The 21,615-nt window shown below is 36.1% G+C and overlaps 1 protein-coding gene across 1 annotated transcript; it reads right to left on the bottom strand.

Annotated features, from left to right (window-relative positions):
* Nucleotides 1-3,270: 3,270 nt before the first annotated feature.
* Nucleotides 3,271-21,615, bottom strand: LOC123545661 (retinol dehydrogenase 12-like). The gene is made up of 7 exons (XM_045331976.2): nucleotides 21,455-21,615; nucleotides 17,711-17,829; nucleotides 16,339-16,488; nucleotides 15,603-15,707; nucleotides 14,490-14,708; nucleotides 11,100-11,307; nucleotides 3,271-9,874 (listed from the first exon to the last, which is right to left on the bottom strand). The coding sequence occupies exons 1-7, from the start codon at nucleotides 21,571-21,573 to the stop codon at nucleotides 9,760-9,762; spliced, it is 1,035 nt and encodes a 344-aa protein (XP_045187911.2). The 5' UTR covers nucleotides 21,574-21,615; the 3' UTR covers nucleotides 3,271-9,759.

The raw sequence follows: 21,615 nt of genomic DNA, 5'->3' as shown, positions 1-21,615 counted from the left end.
TCATGGCACATAGTTTCTTTTAATGCATCAAAGTCTGGCAATTTTCTGCAAAAATATAATAAAAAGTAAAGCAGTTTACAACCAAAAGTGAGTTAACGCCCCCTTACTCAGACATTTTATTTATGATTTTACAGGAATGAGAAATGCAGTAAAATTATATCTGCACAGCATTCTGAACCTGTTCAACATCCAACACGCTTTGTCTCCCTAAATTCATTTTCTGTAAATGACTCTTAAATTGACGAAAGCTAAAAAAGCATGGAAAAATGTTAATTATTTTTTGCTTTTGACTAACCAGCAGCTGTAGCTATAGGAGGATCATCAATACAAATCAAGATTTTCACACACTAGCACCCGCGTTCGAATCTGCATATCGCCCTATCGCTAGAGCAGGAGCTGTAGTTCTAAAAGTATAACTTCTAATCTTCTCATTTTTAGCATGCACATGCGCACCGGAAGGCGATGGTGCGATAATGATAACGCGACAGTACGATGGTGATAACGCGACAGTACGATGATGATAATGCGACAGTACGATGGTGATAACGCGACAGTACGATGGTGATAACGCGATAGTACGATAATGATATTGCGATATCAGGATACTACGATAACGAAAACGCGATAATACGACAGTACGATGGTGAAAACGCGACAGTACGATGGTGAAAACGCGATAGTATATCGCATTATCATCATCGTACTATCGTATTATCGCGTTTTCGTTATCGTAGTATCGCGTTATCATCATCGTGTTGTCGCGTTTTCGTTATCGTAGTTTCGTGATTTCGCGTTTTCATCATCGTACTATCGAGTATCGCGTTTCAGATCAACACATACAAAGGCGATGGCCCTAACGGAATTCCGTATTTTAGTGGTTTCTCGTTCTTTATGATTCAGTTAATGAGAATCCACTGGATGTCTTTGGGGAAAGAAAATTCAAAATGGCCGCCATTATCAAATTTCAATGTTTTCAGAGTTGTCACACTGTCGTGTTGGTAGGGCGAGGACACGACGACAAAGGACACCAGAACGACAGTTTTATACAAGCCAACACGAAAAGCTAGACAGTCAATTAAATCTGTCGAGTACGTGACCTACATTTGTCGTTATTTCGTGTGCAATATGTGGCGTTGTCGAGAAGACACAGCAAAAACTCGAGGAAAAGCATATTTATCGAGTTGTCGTGTCTTTTTCCAACAAATACGACAGCTCGATATGACAGAATTAAATCAGCCACAGTGTGTTTTCACCATTTTAACTTAATTCCACTGCACTACACTGTTAACTAGCGTTATCTATTAAATTATGAGTTTAATAGAGAATAAAATGTGGTAAGATCTTGCAAAAAAGTAGAGAAGAGGGCCATAGTTGCCCGAAGTCGCTTACTTGACCTGGACTGCTTGACCTTGAATATATGTATGACACTGAATCATGAATGGTAACAACTGTATTGAGTATTACCTAGTGGCCCCTTAACAGGGGCTAAGTGCCACCATTTGAATAAATTTGGGAGATGGTCTTAAAATTATGTTACAGACCAAGTTTCATGAAGGTCCTTAAAGCAGTCATTTCAAGAATTTTCTATTTTTAGTTCTAGCCATGCTTAAAAGGGACCAATGGCAAGCGTTTCACGAAAATAAGAAAGTTAAAGATATTTCTAATTTGAGCTCCGGTGGCTCCTAATAGAAATCAAATGCCAGCCATTGAACAAATATGGAAGAGGACTTTATAATAATGCTTACAGACCAAGTTTGATGAAGATCAGTGAAGCAGTTTATGAGAAGTTGTTCCAAAATATCTCTTTTTTTTTTAGCTCTAGCGGTCCATAGAAGGGGCCAAGAGTCTCCATTTTAAGCATATTTTGGAGAGGACTTTACAATGGCTATTGACGGAGTTTGACGAAGATCCATCAATTGCTTCTGCTGAAAGAGTCGTTTAAAGACATTTCTGTTTTTAGTTCTAGCGGCCCCTAAAAGCGATTGAGCGCCACCATTTGAATGAAACGGGGAGAGGATCTTTTAATAATGCTACAGATCAGATCCATTAGCTAGCAATCCATCAGGAGATGTCGTATAAATGTATTTCTATCTTCAGCTCCAGCGGCACCTAGTAGTGGCTGAGGGCTTTCATTTGAATTAAATTGGGAGAGGACAATATAATAATGCTACAGACAAAGTTTGATGTAAACCCAGGCAGTTGTTTAAAAAGGTATAATTTTAGCTCTGTTGACCCCTAAAAACGAGCAGAGTGCCCTCATTTGAACAAAGTTTGGACAGGACCTCAGATTGATCCTACAGAATGTGTTTGATAAAGATCTAATATGAAGCAGCACAGTCATGAGAAGTTTTTAAAATCTAGCGGACCCTATTTGAACAAAACTGGGAGAGGACCTATTAATAATATACTACAGGCTGTCATCATGTGATTCATGACAAGAAGTTGTTTAAATGTATTTCTTTTTTAGTTTTAGTGGCCCTTAAAAATAGCTGAGAGCCACCAACTGGACAAAAATGGGAAAAGACCGTATAATGTTGTAATAGACAAAGTTTGATGAAGTTCCATCAAGCGATTCATCAAAAGAAGTCGTTTAAATGTATTTCTATCTTTAGCTCTAGCTGAGGACCCGCACCCCCTATTTGAATAAAATAGGAAGAGTACCATATAATAATGCTACAGAGAGTTTGATGTAAATATTAAGGTATTTCTATTTTTAGCTCTAGTGACCCCTAAAAGTGGCCCCATTTGAACAAATTTTGGACAGGATCCAATAATGGCCATATAGACCACGTCTGATGAAGATTCATCAAGCGTTTCATGAGAAGTTGTTTAATTGCTAATTTTTTAGCTCTAGTGGGCCCTTAAATGGGTCAAATATCCCCATGTAAATCAAACTGGGAGAGGACCTTATAATGATGCTATAGATCAGGTGTGATGTGAATCCATCAAGCAGTTCATGAGAAGAAGTCACTTAAGGGAATTTCTATTTTCTAGTGGACCCTAAAAGGGGCCAAGCTCATCCATTTGATTGATTTTAGAGAATACCTCATAATGATGTTACAGACCAAGTTTGATGAAGATCCATCAAGTGGTTCATGAGAAAAAGTTGTTCAAAGGTATTCTGACCTATAATTTCAGAGGAGAAGATCTTAGTGTAATTGCTGATTTATTTTCATTTAGTTGGCACACAGCTGATTATAGAATTAAGCAAACTATTAGATGATGAATAACATCCAAAGGGGCAGCAATATAATAAGGTCATTACAACAGTAAGCTTGATCTTTGTGTATTCAACTGAAGTTGGTTTTGCAAGACCTAGATCAACCAAGGCGCACATTAGACATATACAGTCATGTATTAACAAATCTACTGCGCTCTATCAGATTTTATTTCAATATATTACATTTCTCATTGCAAAATAACGACATTGTTCAAAGTGGAATATTTCTGATTATTTGTCCCCTAAATAAACATACAGACATGACGCTTTAAATGACATACAGACTTAAGAAAGTGTAAAACGGGTTTTAGTCATGCCATCACAAAAACCATGTTTACCACTTTTAAGTGTCAGCATTGAACAAAAACAGAAAAGTTACTATATACATGTACAGTACTCTAAACATTTATTTCAACCTGCAATCAGATATCAAACAAATCATGTAGTAATCTTATATTCACAGCACATACAGTAATGCATCATTTAACTAGCATTTGCCATTATCTGTCCACATTATAGAATCAAATGTAAATTTTGCTCCATTAATGTCAATTTTAAGCTAGACTAATATATCATCATCTATGAAATGTCCTTTGATTCCAATTTTACTATTGATGAATAGGTAGAAATATTTATGAACATTTATTTTTCTATAAATTCCAAAAATCTTAATTCAGAGACATTCTAGGTATACTGTTACCCCAAAATACATGTAATTTGAACAATATACATCTAACATATTTGCGGTTTTGTAAGAACTATAGCAAAAGGATGTTCTGTACATTATAGCACTTACTGTTGTGCTTCATTTCTCTGTGTGTTTCTAGCTGAGATTATCCCTTGCCTGGTTTTAAATTTTTTAGAACATGCCTATTGTTAATTCTATATCTTATTTTTGAACAATTCTCATCTTTATAATATTGTAATTTGGAATTCTTAGATTTGGCAATTATATACCAGTAACTATATTGCAGCTGGGTCAGACTCTGAAGACAACATCTGAATGAATTGTGGATAAAAATGAAATCGAAGTATTTCATGTTACATTACAGGACAGCAGTGGACTAAATTTTATATTGCAATGGCATACATATTAAAATTAACCTTTAAAAAGAGACCATTAAATTTAGCCCCAAAAAGTTTCAGATTAAATGTATATGTCATGAACGGCACTAGAATCTGTATATGAAAGTACATGTTTTTTTGTGTACTCTTGAAAAGTTCACTTTTTTAACTACAGATATAGTCATTAATATTCTTCAGGACTAGTTTTCCTTTGTGTGCTTGCGGTAAGCCATGAAATTAAAATCACAAACAAACAAGTAAAATTTCCATTCATGTGTTATGAATATAAGAGTACTACTGATTTGTTTGATACCAAATTGTTTGTTGAAATGAAAAGATGACTATTTAGAGTGTACGTATAGCTATTATATTCAAAGTTTGAAATCCATGAATTTGTTCTCCCCGAAAAACCACAAAAATCCTCTGCCAATGAAATTTAATCATTTCACAATATACCTATTTAACTGCAAGCAAATCTCATTTCACAGAGAGATTCTGAAGACCATCACATAACAAAGCTGCTACCAACTGATGCATTTAATTATTGAAAACGAGACTTGTTTCATTATAAAAAGAGATAATGAAGGCATTAAATTGGAAATTAAATTGGGAAAACTTGTGATTCTGAGGAAATCTAATTACAAATCAATATCAATTTAATCACGCTGACTACATTCACAGTATTAAAACTAGACATTCAAAATTTTCCGCGAGGTAAATCAAATCAATGTGAAATTTACGAGAACTCTCAAAATAATAAATAAATGCTGTTGTTTAAAATGGAACACATTTGAATGAATAACAACAAGGTTATTTTTTTAATGCCTTTATTTTACCCTTTGAAAATAAGAGAATTTTCACAATTTTAAATGTGCAAGGTAAATGCTACATTAAGATAGTTCCAATTTCTATCTAAGTACATACAACCAGGCCCCATGTTCACAAAACATTTTCAGTCTCGGCTGAGTTTGATAATTAAACTTGGTCATTTATATCTAAAAAGCATGTTTAAAACTAAATTTTAAGTTAATAACTATTTTCAAATGACTTTTCAGTATCGATGGTCGGTCAGTTTAAATTGATATTAAAATTTCAAACTCAAACTCAGCTGAGACCGAAAAATGCTTTGTGAACAAGGGGCCGGATCATGCAAGCAAGACTTAAGGTTGTGGAGGCGTGATGACAATCAGTAATTTCCATGCAATTAAATTTTCTCTGTATGTGATTTTGCATTCATCAGCTGTGACAGAAATCACTGCTCCTTTAAGCTATAATGCTGAAGAATGCTGAAATAACAGATGAGAACATGAAATTGCACAGAAATCATCAATTTTCACTACCTTAAATAATAGTTTCCTTTGAATAATCAGATGTAACACTTGTCAGTTATTTACACAAGAATCTTTGTAATATTTGGTTTTCACACCATATTTCAGTTCTGTAACGGTACTGACTTAACCTAATCTATGCACACCAACACCGATCTGTTCTTAGCAAGTAACAGACAACTTCCCACATGGATCAGAGGTGAAGGACCAGTGATCAGATATACTTTTTTCTGTCAAATGATCAGTCTGATGTTCCAATGTTAAAATGAGGCATAGATTTTGCTTAATATATTAAAGTTGCCCGTTTCTCTTCCATAGTAATTTAATGTCTACTATTATGATTATATGTCTTTTTAAACACTGAGGTGTCGCTAGAATGTGACAAATGTCTCTTTAAGTGTAACCCCCCCCCTCCCACTTGCCTGTGACCTTGGAGATAAATACCCATCTGTTGAAGGTCAACACACAATCATATCACGCTAATCATTTGTGTACAGGTAGTTTTTTGATACTTAAGCATTTCAGACAAACTAACTAACATACAATGAGGTTACAATACCGCTTCCTTTGGGAGCATAGTACTATTTTCAGAATAATACATCAAACATATAACACAGATATATTTCACACAGATACACATCATATTGGCACAGCTATTATGCTTACATAAAATATTATAGTTCCAGTTATATATTCCTAAGTGAACAGAATCAAAAACAAAATACTACTGTGACAATCCTGTCTGATGTAGCAATTTCTGATGAATCAGAGTATTTCATAATATTGATATTATCAAACATTTTAAACAATAGAATCATAACTGGTCATGTTTTTGTGAAATCACGTACCACCTGATCAATTTATCAACACTTCTTACACAGATAAGCATCTACCCTTACCGGTGTGGGTTCAAGCCTCACTCGGGGCATTGAATTCTTCATGTGAGGAAGCCATCCAGCTGGCTTATGGAAGGTCAGTAGTTCTACCCAGATGCCCGCTTCTGATGAAATAATGCACAGAAGGGCATCTGGGGTCTTCCTCCACCATCAAAACTGGAAAGTCGCCAAATGCCCTTTCACTGTGTCGGTGCAATGTTAAACCCAACAACAAAAGAAACAAACATGTAGACGCTTATTAAGTAAAGTTGGGAGCTAACGTTTTCAATCAATATACAGATATATTTTAATTCTCACTTTGTTATCATGAGAATTAACAAGATTTCACTCCATGTTCATACATGTATCTAATTTCAGATCTGTTATTTTATAGATTATTGATACAGAATTATAAATTTCTACTATCTCGAAAATTGAGATTTTTATGAAAACAGGCTGCACTTTTTTACCTGCAGATAAAATTTCCTATAAGCCCTTCAATATGGCACATAGGTCTATCTTAAGTTTGGATTTGATTCTGTTCAAAGCTATAATATCTATTACACAGTTATATCTTACATAAAGCCTCCTCAAACACATAGGCAAAATTGAATATTATATATTGCATAAATATACTTTATACACAGTATAACTTTATTGCAGTGATACATAGTTAATACACACTACCCTTATATATTAATGACAACATTTGATCTACACAAGCTCACTGATAAACAAAACAAAGAACACTTTGTAAATATGTACGAATATTGTTATAATAAAATGTAAATAAACTGATTATATAAATTGTATGATATAATGATCGTCTTAATGCTGAATTCTATATGTCTCACTGAGCTGTATGACCCTCCATTCTACAACTGTTTTATCAATATCAGTTGCTGTAGAGAATATAAAAAATTTTGGTAGGTGATAACCAAGTAATTTACATGAATACAAATGTTGGAAACAGCCGTTTTGCAGTCTCTTTGATAGAAATAAATGCTTCTCATAGTTTTGGTACTTTCCAAAGGTTTAAACATTCTGATATACAAAAACAACTTCTTTTTTTCTGAAAAGAGTATATGCAAATATTTATACATTTTTATGCCCCCACTTTGGGGGGGGGGGGGCATATAGATTTGCTCTTGTCCGTCCGTCCTTCCGTCCGTCCTTCCGAAAATGTTGTGTCGCGCGTAGCTCTGAAAGTATTTGACGTAGAGTCACAAAACTTTACAGGAATGTTGGTCAGCATGTGTAGTTGTGCACCTGGGGTTTCGCGTCCGGATTCATTCAGTCATGTAGAAGTTATGGCCCCTGACTTTGTAAAAATTGGTCATTTTAATGTTGTGTCGTGCCTAGCTCCAAAAGTATATGACCTAGAGTCACAAAACTTTACAGGCATGTTGGTCAGCATGTGTAGTTGTGCACCTGGGGTTTCGCGTCCGGATTCATCCAGACATGTAGGAGTTATGGCCCCTGACTTAGTAAAAAATTGGTCATTTTAATGTTGTGTCGCGCATAGCTCCAAAAGTATTTGACCTAGAATCACCAATGTTTACAGGAATGTTGGTCAGCATGTGTAGTTGTGCACCTGGGGTTTCGCGTCCGGATTCATTCAGTCATGTAGAAGTTATGGCCCCTGACTTTGTAAAAATTGGTCATTTTAATGTTGTGTTGTGCCTAGCTCCAAAAGTATATGACCTAGAGTCACAAAACTTTACAGGCATGTTGGTCAGCATGTGTAGTTGTGCACCTGGGGTTTCGCGTCCGGATTCATCCAGTCATGTAGAAGTTATGGCCCCTGACTTAGTAAAAAATTGGTCATTTTAATGTTGTGTCGCGCATAGCCCCAAAAGTATTTGACCTAGAATCACCAAAGTTTACAGGAATGTTGGTCAGCATGTGTATTTGTGCACCTGGGGTTTCGCATCCGGATTCATTCAGTATTGTAGGAGTTCTGGCCCCTGACTAATGTCATGTAGTGGGGGCATCTGTGTCCCATGGACACATTTCTAGTTTTCACTGATTTTTTATTATATAATAATTTCTCTATCTAAAATTTACACTATGTTCCTGGAATCTCCACCAGTACTAATCAGTTCTCCACAAGTAAATGCCAACTTCTCTACATGAATCAAAATTGGCAGTTACTTTTCCCTTCTACATGTATAAATGGTTTCATATTTCCATTAGTTTTGGTAGTCATTATATCTATAAGAAACAATTTTAGCCCAAGTGGTATCTGTAAAAAAAGTTTAGTACAAAGATAAGATTCTAAGTGGCAAGATCAGGTTCAGTACTTAATGGGAGTCTATATTCATTAACTAGAGTCTATATTTATTACCTAGAGTCACCATTAATTATAAGTGTATATTCATTAATGGGGGGGGGGGGGGGGGTCTATATTCATTAATGGTACTCTATATTCATTAATGGGAGTCCTTATTCATAAAAGGTTCTGCACGTTTGATAAACCAGAAGTGATGGCATTGACCATATGTTTATTTACCACTGAGAAGTTTCATAAAGATCTACATTGTAGAAAAACTTTTATATTTGTGAAAATATTACGAAAGTTGTGATTTTCCACAGCTCCGTTATGAAAAATTACGCGAGGTCCTAATTTTTCAAATCAGTCTAGCAAAAAATCAAGCACACGACCCTATCTTTACTATTTGCTGAATTTTTGAAGCATATTCTGAAGTTTTGATAAAGACAGGGTTTAATCAAATTCTACATTTTAGAAATGTTTTCGATCCGAACATGCAGAACTACCTTAATGGGAGTCTATATTTAGGAATTGTGAGTGTATATTCATTAATGGAGGGCTATACTCCTTAATGAAGGTTTGTACTATTTAATGGGTTGTCTCTGAAGTTTAAGATTAGGACACATATTCAATTTGGAACTTTAATTTGGGACATGTAAAGCACTGAATTAAGCATATCCATCTGAAACTATTAAAGCTATCTTAATGCAAAAGTTGAAGAAAAAAAATCTGCAGTAACGCAATAAAATGAGAAAAATACAAAATTAAAAAACAACAAAAAACGCATGTTGATACATGCAGGCCCAGATGATTTTTTGGTTGTTAATAAACTGCTTGTGCTGCAGTAAAAATGGACAAGCTGAAGCAGCATTTAGAAACAGAAAAAAAAAACATCCCAAAGCTTTGATAATAGCAAAGAATCTTGCTTAACAATGAAGTATTTCAATCAGATCTTTAGTAAGCTACATGATGGAAGGTAATTCTATTATAATCTTCTCATCAACTGGTTTTTCCAAATTCTTTAATGTCAAGCATCTTCAATGTTTCATCCCACAAATTTTCTTGAACTTCCTCATTGTCAACAATCTCATGGTACTTCTCTCGCTTGCATTCCCTAAGAAAACAAATTTCTATTAGTTCTGACATATATATTTCAGTGAAGATTTCCATTACAACTTGACTGTATATGTTTCAAACTATGTCTGTTTGTTTTGGGTTTAACTCAGTTTTTTCAACAGTATGTCAGTTATGTAATGGCAGGCAGTTAACCTAACCAGTGTTCCTGGATTTTGTATCAGAACAAACCTACGGTATTCTCTGCAAGTAACTGCCAACTTCCCCACATGAATCAGAGGTGGAGGACAGATGATTTCAGACACAATGTCTTTTATCAAATCGTCATGGAAAACATACGCCTCACGCGGGGAGCAAACTCACGACCCCGCAATCCATAGATCTGCACTCTCCCTACTGAGCTAAGCGGGCAGGCTCCAAATAATTTTGTGATTTGCAACTGTTAAATTAAGTACTGATGTTAAAGTAATTCAAAACATCCATGAAAAGTAATCTTGTGCAGAAATTTAATCAAATGGAAATCATATTTTCTGCACAAGTTATTCCGGCATTCCTGGCTGGTGCAGAAATAGCAGCACATGACTGAACAAAATCCCATAGAAAATGCTGATTGTCATTACAGATCTACTGCCTTAGTCTGAACCAATATAATCAACTGACGAATAAGGATTTGTCATAAGATTTTGGTAAATATCAGCAAAATTACATAGTTATGCCCCCTATCCCCCACCCCTACCCATCCCCCATTTAGAAGAGGCACAAAAAGTTACTTAATCTATATCAAAACACCATTATGGGTGAAAGCAAAAAATAACCAAGAGCATATAAATGAAGGTAATAGAATTTTCCCTCTTTATTTAATGTTTTTCAGTAGTTTCAATATAACTTTTTTTTTCATTCTTAACATAGTGACATCATGATTTTATGTGGGACATTGCCCAATGTGCATGATGTTGTGAAAGTTAAACTGAAATACTTTAGTGAAAACGATATATAAGACATGAAATAAAAAGAAAATTTGTTTATTTTCCATGTAACATCAAAATATCTTTCACTTGTGAACACCAGAATATAAATTTTCACTTGTGACTCCCAAGGACCCTTCAAGAAAATATTGCCTAATGTGTTCGCTCAGTGAAACATATTTCTATGCTACATCAAAACAAAGAAATTTCCTCTATAATCTTTCCTAAATAGGCACATTGTCACAAATTTCACAGACATTAAACTGCTAGAAAATCCTATCAGTATTTATATCAACTTACTTGTAGAGATAGCCTGTGACTGTTGTAAGAGCATCAGCTAGGGAGCAGAATATTGTGGTCTGTGCCCCGTCTTCTGGATGTTTCATCATAAACCAGAGGAATGGTGAGAATGTAAGGCTGATGAAAGCACTCTGGCGGAATGGCATGTGACGATGAATGCCAGTACGTACAACCCCTGGTATAACACTGTTCATAGAGACACCTTCATCTGTAAACACAAAATAATTCCAATATCTAGTAATTCAAGCAATCTGATTGGTTTAGCCGAGATTTTCAAACACTGACGACCCCCTTATTGATCTTTTTTATATTAATTTTTCAACATTATATCAATGCTGAAACCGACAGAAGAAATATTTAATAAACAGCAATAACTTTCTTATCTATGAACAGAACTTGTAAGTGTAAGCATTCATTTTCTTAGTCTTAGATCATTTCCTATCCAATGGTCATTGCTTTGGTTAAAAATCTGATATTGTTGTTTTCGAAATTTTTGATGCATGATGCAAATTCCTTAAAAAATGAAAAATCAGTGCTGAAACATGTTAACTTGGAATTATATGGAATTAAGGATATTTTTTTCTAGTGTTCATGTATGTGTAAAAACTGTCTTTTAACACACACATTTTACATAACACCCAGTTTGCATTACATGTATTTGGCAGGGTTTATATATACATAAACACCAGAAAAAGTAATTTAATCCTATAGTGAGTCAAAAACGAAACAAATTTGTAACTGATTAATATTTGTGTAATTCAAACGACTGATGTAAGAAGTAAATGATAAATGCCACACAATGTAGTCTTTAAGCACATGAGAACAGTGAGTGATACTGTGACCTTCACCTTAGGTGTACAGACCTAACTTGCATAGAACATCTTAATATTTGTTTAGGTTTCAATGGAATCCTAAGGCCATGAATCATTTACAAGTTACATTGGAGACACAAAATACTTAAATAAATGCATTGTCAGTGATAATAATCTTGGACCTGATTCATGAGTGTGACACAATTTCCCATCATGCTTCACATTTGAATAAATTTTCATTGGAATCCTTTGAATTAATTAGAAGTTATACCTGAGACACCATGTATTCAGGGCAGATGAATTAATCAATGTACAGACAGTGCAAGTACAATATGCTTCCCTCTGGGAGCATAATCATCAGTTTACCAGAGATACATGAATGATGACAGAATGAACCACACATTACACTCGTTCGCATTATCAGGGCCCGCGCTGTGGTTTGGAACTTGAGCCAAGTGGTAAATATGTGATCAAAGTGGCGAATAAAAATTGCAAGTGGCGAAATTGGAAAATTCTACGTATTTGGTTGTTATAAATTATAACCTATGGAATTTTGACTGCTTCCAATAATTTTTCTATGATGGTAAAATATCACTATACTGATATGCAGTTGGCATTTATGCATTTTGTGAATAGCAATTGGGACCACTATAGTTTTCGGTCAAATGGCAACTTTCCAGCTTTTTATGGTGGAGGAAGACCCCAAGCCACAATTTCTGGAAAACACTTAAGTAATAACTTAGTTATGTCTGTTATATTAAAATCGTGCTATTGCTTAAGTTTTTATTTAAGCATGGTATTATTTCATATGTCTATGTTTCTGTAAAATTCAGAATTGTTGTGTTTTGATCTATAAAATAGTCATATACGATTTTGATGCATCTGAAACAAGGCAGTCTGAAAGACAGCTAAATCCCCCGCCACTGCTATGGATAGTGAAAGGGTAAAACCTTTGATTTTAGCTGTGACCTTGACCTTGAACTGACATGGCTGACTCATGAATTCTGCACAACGTCTTGATGAGGTGATCATTTGACCCAAGTTTCGTGAAAATCCTTCAAGGGGTTTAGGAGATACAGAGCTGAAACCTTTGACCTTCAGTTGTGACCTTGACCTTGAGTTGACATGGCTGACTCATGAGTTCTTGATGAGGTGATCATTTGACCCAAGTTTGATGAAAATCTTTCAAGGGGTTAAGGAGATACAGAGTGGACACCAAATGGAAGGCTCAAACCTTCGACCCTTAGTTGTGACCTTGACCTTGAGCTGGCATGGTTGACTCATAATTTCTGCACATCGTTCTGATGAGGTTATCATTTGACCCAAGTTTTATAAAATTCCTTCAAGGGGTTTAGGAGATATAGAGCGGACACGAAATGGAAGGCTCAAACCTTTGACCTTCAGTTGTGACCTTGACCTTGAGCCGACATGGCTGACTCATAAGTTCTGCACATCGCCTTGATGAGGTGATCATTTGACCCAAGTTTTATAAAATTCCTTCAAGGGGTTTAGGAGATATAGAGCGGACACGAAATGGAAGGCTCAAACCTTTGACCCTAAGTTGTGACCTTGACCTTGAGCCGGCATGACTGACTCATGGGTTCTGCACATCGTCTTGATGAGGTGATCATTTGACCCATGTTTTATAAAATTCTTTCAAGGGGTTTAAGAGATATAGAGCGGACACAAAATGGAAGGCTCAAACCTTTGACCTTGAGTTGTGACCTTGACCTTGAGCCGGCATGGCTGACTCATGGGTTCTGCACATCGTCTTGATGAGGTGATCATTTGACCCAAGTTTTATAAAATTCCTTCAAGGGGTTTAGGAGATATAGAGCGGACACAAAATGGCAGGCTCAAACCTTTGACCTTGAGTTGTGACCTTGACCTTGAACCGACAAGGCTGACTCATGGGTTCTGCACATCGTCTTGATGAGGTGATCATTTGACCCAAGTTTCATGAAAATCCTTCAAGGGGTTTAGGAGATATGGACCGGACACGATTTTGTTACGGACGGAAGGACGGAAAGACGCAGACCATTCCTATAATCCCTCCGCCACGGCGGGGGATTAATAAAAGACTTAGCTAAGCAACTACTTCAGTTTTTTTGTGAAATTGGGGCCAGGTGCCCCTCTGAGCACTATTTCAGGTACCTGCGGGGACCTGGGTAGAAAAATATCCTTTAAAATGTATGTCAGACTTTCAAGAAATTCTACTTTGTGTATTATGTGCCAAAAAAAAAACCTGTTCCAGTATGTGATTATTTTGTTTTGGTTGGGTTTAATTTCCCACTGGCACAGTTTAGGTCATATGGCAACTTTCCAGACTTGACAGTGAAGAAAGATGCTAAGTACCCTCCGTGCATTATTTCATCAGGGGTGGCACCTGGCTAGAACCACCGACCTTCCTTAAGCATGCTGGATGGCTTCCTTACATGAAGATTTCAATGCCCCGAGTGAGGCTTGAACCCATATTGTTGAGGGGCAATTTATTCAAAGTCCGTGGCCTTAACCACTCGGCCTAGGAGGCCCCCCTTCAATATTTGAAACAAACTGTATGTAAGCCAATAAAACATGCCTTCAAATGGAAACCTCTTGGCAAACTCTTTGGTAAAGAAGACAACAGCAAGTTTACTCTGGGCATAAGCACTTGAGGCAACATATTCCCTCTTCTCAAAGTTGATGTCATCAAAGTCTAGCTGTCCTAGCTGATAAGCTGGCGCTGTAGTATTTATCACCCTGGATGGTCCTGACTGCTTCAACATATCATATAACAGATGCGTCAGGAAGAAATGACCTGAAAAAAAACCAGATATATAGCAACTTTTATTCAATTTATTATCTAAAAGTGCTATGAACATGTACATTTTAATCTCACTTGAAATTTAAAGCAAAACATAAAAATGGTAACTTCTTCAAAGAAGTATTTTTATAAATACATAGCATGCATACAGAAAAGATTCTCAGAATATTTTTAGGAAAGAATAATTTGACTGTAAAGTTAAGGCATAGGTGCAAGTTCAAGTAAAAAAAGCCCTGGAACTGCCACACTGACAGTTCAGGTCATATGGCAACTCTTCAGCTTTAATGGTGAAGTATGCCCCAAGGTGCCCCAAAAACCATTATTTCAGGTATGAGAAGGCTACTGTGTAGAACCACCAACTTTCCGCAAGCCAACTGGATAGTTTCCTTACACGACAATCTGAACAGGGCTCCAACCCACCAAGGTGATCTGATGTCAGCAACCTTATCAACTCACCTTGAAGAATATGGATATGTTTATATTTATAATTGAGCCGTGCCATGGGAAAACCAACATAGTGGCTTTGCGACCAGCATGGATCCAGACCAGCCTGCGCATCCGCGCAGTCTGGTCAGGATCCATGCTGTTCGCTTTCAAAGCCTATAGTAATTAGAGAAACTGTTAGCGAACAGCATGGATCCTGACCAGACTGCGCGGATGCGCAGGCTGGTCTGGATCCATGCTGGTCGCAAAGCCACTATGTTGATTTTCTCATGGCACGGCTCATATACAAAAATAGGTGACATATATGAGAAAGTTTCAGTCACCTTAATCAGCAACTGCTTTATAAATAATAATCACACCTATTCTAAATATTACTATTACATGATTTTTTTTCTGTTTTCTTCAAAAACAAACTTTCAAAAGATCTTGAAAACGCACAAATACCTAAGTAATTGACCTGTATATGATACTCAAACTTATCATCAGTTGTACTCTGTGGGGCCATCATCACTCCAGCATTGTTGATCAGGTAGTGGAGTTTGTCTTCCTCTGTAAGGGATACATTATGTATCAATCACATTCAAAATCAGATTTTTGTCTATTTATTATGAAAATTGCCCCTATCCTAAAATTTCTAATCATTGAAAAATGATATTAATAAATACTCCATCACAGAATACCAACACATTTCTTCTCTGCCAATGTAACAAAATTAAAGTTCATTAATTTCTGAGTTCAAACTTTTCAATTACGTACATGACAGCCTCACCTCAAAAGCTTTTGTCCATTTACTAGAAACTTTGTAAGCTGAATGGTGATAAATCGGTTAACACTTCTTTCCTATTTGTAAATTTTGAAGCTGAAAAGTTTATGCTCTTGAACACTACACAGTGCTGTAACCAATGCACATCTATCAAATTTGTGATGCAATCAAAGCTCGTGTTTATCAATGGTATTTGTGCAACTATTCTGAAGTTGTTTTGGAAATACACCATAATGAATTTACATTTCTCGGAAGGGCTCAATATCATGTTGTAAGAACTTGCTGCCCAATCCATTTGTGTTTTGTTGTAATTTTGTGTATCTTTTGTGTATCTTTTTGCATGTGTATAGAGATAATGAAACATGGTTAAATTTACAACTAAATTATTCAAGTTCTTGATAAGTGTTTAATTCTTACTCTTTTTAAAGGCATCCACAAAGCTCTGAATGGACTTCAGAGAAGCTAGATCACACTGTATAGAGAAAATCTTCTCATTTTTTGTCTTGGTTCTCAGCTCTGTCAAGGTCTCTTCATCTTCTTTGTGACAAGCCAGGTAAACTTTTGCCCCTAAAATAACGAAACAACTGATTCCCTTCAAAACATGGCCAATTCATCATAGCACCAGGCAAACAAAAGAGACATAAACTTACAACTCATTTACTGATAATGTGCTGTCTTTACAAACTTCCATGCAAAACAACAACAACAACAATTTATTATGCTTTACATGCAATGAAAAATTTCTGTTTCAATATCTATCTACCACATGATAATATAAAAGCTTACAGTGTTGACATATTACAAGCTTACAAGTTTAAGAAACAACAGAATATGGAGAAAATCACAATCACATGTGAAATATATATTAATGTAGATTATATTCATAATCACAAATGGATTGCAATTCTTTTGAAACATAAATATGTAGTATATAATGTACTAGTTACTATTAAATATAGAACAAGGATCTGTGTTTTCAAAATGCAAAATCATACCACCAGGTGTACATGCATGATCAAAGATGTTGTTTTTTGAGATTTAAGTTTAAAGGTGAAGATCACATGAAGGTCAAGGTCATCTATATATAGGTCAGTTTGTAGGTCTTGCCACAAGGTTTGTTGAGCGTATGAACTAAATTGGGTCATTAATGTGCCCTGTACGACCAAAAATATTTATTACTAATGTTTTAAGTTTGAAGGTGAAGGTCATATGAAGGTCAAGGTCACCTACATTGGTCTTGTCACAAGGTTTGATGAGTGTGAGTATTAACTAAACTGGGTCATTTAGTGGGATGTAGGACCGTAAAATTTTGTTTTTACAGTTTCAAGTTTGAAGGTGAAGGTCATGTGAGAGTGAAGGTCACCTATAAATAGGTCATATGGTAGGTCTTACCATAACTTAAGATTTATTGAGTCTGTGCATGAACTAATCTGGGTCATTCATGTGGGCTGTAGGACTATAAATTATTGTTTATTAAGATTTTAAGCTTGAAGGTAAGGTTATATGAGGTTCAAGGTCATCCATATTTAAGCTAGTTTGTTAGGTCTTGCCACAAAGTTTGTCAAGTATGAACAAAACTGGGTCATTAATGTGGGTTGTAGTAAATATGGTTTGTACAGACTGACAAATGCCAAAATGGACTGACAGTTCATCGCTATACACGCTGGGGCATAAAAAATATCTTGGAAAAGGTGAACGACATCTCAACAGGGTCTAGAAATTTTCTTTAGAACATTCACTTTAACAGAAAATTGGTGAACAAGCCTCTTTAAAAGTTCAAACGGTTTACCTCTTTTAGCAAAATCTTCAGCAATATATCTGCCTATACCACTTCCTCCCCCAGTAATAATAGCGACTTTGTCATCCAATTTCAGCTCACTTGTACATCTAGCACCTCGGAAATACTGTCTGAAAATAAAAACAAGAATTGTGATTTTTTTTTAAAACAACACTTGGACATATTAACCGAACAGAAGCAACCTTTTTCATATATATATATATATCTAAAGATCTGACATGTCATAATGAAAGCTTATATAAAAGGGTTTCCATGCAAGTTGCTACATTACTACATTAATTTTGGAATACATGTACTTATAACTGGCATTTTATACAGAATTCCAAATCAAAGGTTTCAGTGATTCAAGCTGCCTATCAAATGGTAACAAGTCTTCCTCTTAATTCAAAAGACATTTTAATGAGCTGTGGTAAACTTCTCATTGGCATCAATTAAGATTTTCTGCATAAAGAGCAAATTTCAAGTTTGCCAGTGAAATGTTTGCATTTCTAATGACACAGGGCCTTTTTTCTAATGACACAGGGCCTTATTTTCTAATAGCACAGGGCCTTTTTTCTAATGACACAGGGCCTTTTTTCTAATGGCACTGGGCCTTCTTTTTCTTATGACACAGGGCCTTTTTTCTAATGGTGCAGGGCCTTATTTCTAATGGCACAGGGCCTTTTTTCTAATGGCACAGTGCCTTTTTTTCTAATGACACAGGGCCTTTTTTCTAATGGCACAGGGCCTTTTTTTCTAATGACACAGGGCCTTTTTTTCTAAAGACACAGGGCCTTTTTTTCTAATGGCACAGGGCCTTTTTTTCTAACAGCACAGGGCCTTGAGGACCCATTGATGTTACATGTGCCACAGATTCATTCTAGTTTAAAGCTAAGGGCTTTATTCCAGTTTAAAACTAAGAGCTTTGCTCAAGTTTAAAAACTAAGAGTTTTGGTCCAGTTTAAGAATAAGAGCTCTGTTCCAGTTTAAAACTATGAGCTTTGTCTCATGTTGAAACTATGAGAACTTTGTTCCAGTTTAAAACTTTAGAAGAGTTTTGTTCCAGTTTAAAACTCAGAGCTTTGGTCTAGTTTAAAATTAAGAGCTCTGTTCCAGTTAAGGCCTAAGAGCTTTGTTCCAGTTTAAAACTAAGAGCTTTGTTCCATTTTAAAACTAAGAGTTTGTTCCAGTATAAAACTCAGAGCTTTGGTCTAGTTAAAACTAAGAACTCTGTTCAAGTTAAGGCCTAAGAGCTTTGTTCCAGTTTAAAACTAAGAGCATTGTTCCATTTTAAAACTAAGCGCTTTAACAAGAAGAAATGCTCTTGACAGTCATTCTTGAATTTGACCTTTGACCTCTAAGTGTGACCTTGACCTTAGACCTAGGGACCTGGTTCTTGCGCATGACACACCGTCTCATGATGGTGAACATTTGTGCCAAGTTACAACAAAATCCCTCCATGCATGAAGAAGATATTCTCCGGACAATGTCTGTGGATGCCGCATGTCCTCCAGCCAGGGGCATTCCCATAATATGTCCTGTCTTTCATCAGACAGGCGTATACGTTGGAGGTCCGTACTCCTAGACAATCCCTAACAGGGCTGTCTAGGAGTACTGTTCCATACCTCTAGAATCTGCTCTAGAATCAGATTCTAGGGGTACAAATCTGTACCCCTAGACACTAGCTTAAAATCATGCCATTTCTATCTATCTATCTAGATGCCGTTGACGTCAAACCCCTTGCGGGAACGTAGCCGTTTTGCGCGTCAAAATCAAAAAGAGAAAGAAGATAGTGATAAAAATTTAGAGGGGAAGAAACTAAAAATAACTTTGGTGATATAAAAGGTTAAAACTTGAGTTTGCAGGATAACTAGGGTGAGACATGTTCTAGGCTGCAAACTGCAGCACTGTACTGCTCTAGGGTAGGGAGGTGGGCGACACTGGGGGGAAGTTGGTTCCAATGGTACACTGTTCTCGGAAAATAAGAAAACTTGTAATAGTCAGTAGTTGCTGTAATTAACCTGTAACTTAGGAAGTGGCCATAGCGGACACAACGGGTCATTGGGGTCAGGTAATCAATGACTGGGATAGTTCATGGTGAATCTTATAGAAGAGTGATAACCTAGAATATGTATGCCTTAAATCCAGTCGACGGAGGTTTAGGGAGTGTAGCATATCTGTTACACTGGAAGTATGGAAGTAGTCGGTCTTGATTCAACGGGCGGCTCTCCTTTGGACGCTTTCAATTTGGTCAATTTGAGTTTGGGTGTGGGGCGACCATACCTCGGAGGAATATATTCGAGCTGAGGTCGGACTAGAGTCTGGTAAGCAATGGTCTTAATGGGTTAGGATTTGACCTTATTGTGTCTTCGTAAGAACCCTAAGGTTTGGTTAGCTTTCTTGGTTGACCTGTTTATGTGATTGTCCCATGATAGGTCATTTCAGATATCCACGCCTAGGTTAGTCTAAATAATGAGACCTCGGGTAGACCGATTTTACATTTTGATATTTTACATTGTCTACCTAGAGGCGGATATCGACAAGTCAAAAAAATTTAACGATATTCAACTCTCGAGTACAATTATTTGGACTATGCCTAGGTATAAATTAAGGCAGTGGCTAGAGAACTGGAATCGGTTCCCTAGACAGCGAACTTATTCGTCCGGAACCGGTTCTCTAGCTAAAGTACCGTGCATAGGCTAGGGAACCGGAATTTTATTTCTATGCATAAAACTGTCGAAATTCACTTTGTTTCTTTTGGTAAGTATCATGTGCATATTCTTATCTTAATAAGTTAATTATTTTTACCATTTCAGCAAGCTATGCCCTTTTATTTATTTGTGTTTACTGTGTCTCCAGAAGTGTACTCGCCACATACTGTCCGCCATATTGGAATGATAAAATAAACTAGTACGAATGAATGCGAAATCGTCGACACTGGAGCCGAAATAAACTTGAAATTTAAACTTAAAAGGTATAAGACAATAAAAGAAACGATTAAAACAAATTAAGTAATTTCTGTTAATTAATATTGATTACATATCTTTGAACATGAAATGCCGAGGTGTTACAAACAAGTATTTAAAGTGATCAAAGAATCTGTATGAAGTTTTAAGGGCAATTAAATTAATTTGTTCATCTATAAACATGTAATGACGCAAATACAAACCAATATTATTTTATATTTAAATAATTTAAACATAGTACAAGTTTAAAGCAAAATTTAATGACATTTAAAAACTGCAAAGTAGTTTTCACGCATTCATTCGTACTAGTTTATATCATTCCAATACGGCAGACACGGTATATATATGCGGCGAGTACACTTTTGGAGACAGTAAACGCAGATAAATGCAAGGGCATGATAAAATTAATTAAGATAATAATATGCATGACACTTACCAAGTAACAAAGTGGATTTCGGCAGCATTATGCATAGAAATAAAATTCCGGTTCCCTAGCCTATGCATGGTATTTTGCTTAGAGAACCGGTTCCGGACGAATAATTTCGCAGTCTAGGGAACCGATTCCGGTTCTCTAGCCACTGCCATAAATTAAATAGCATTTCCCCAATCAGATATCAAACTTACGCTTCACATTGTTCAGCTACCTGGGTAGACTGACTGCAGTAACAGTGCTACATTTACAATGCTCTTACTATATAAGCGTGTCCACTTCATTTATTATCAACCAACTCAAATAACAATACTGTAAAAACAACAACCTCGCAAAATTAGGTTACAAATAAAAAATCACCTCAATCCATATATCAGACCTCCGACTAAGGCAATAATGATAGGCCACCAAGACTGAAATATTGCTTCTGGATCAGGCATTCCTGGAGGAAGCCCGGGCATACTCGGCTTGCTTGCCATTTTTGATTTCAACGTCTTCGAAAAAATTGTGGATTACACCGA

This window comes from Mercenaria mercenaria, chromosome 1 (assembly GCF_021730395.1).
Source record: "Mercenaria mercenaria strain notata chromosome 1, MADL_Memer_1, whole genome shotgun sequence".
NCBI lineage: Eukaryota > Metazoa > Mollusca > Bivalvia > Venerida > Veneridae > Mercenaria > Mercenaria mercenaria.
This window is presented reverse-complemented; position numbering and strand designations above follow the sequence as displayed.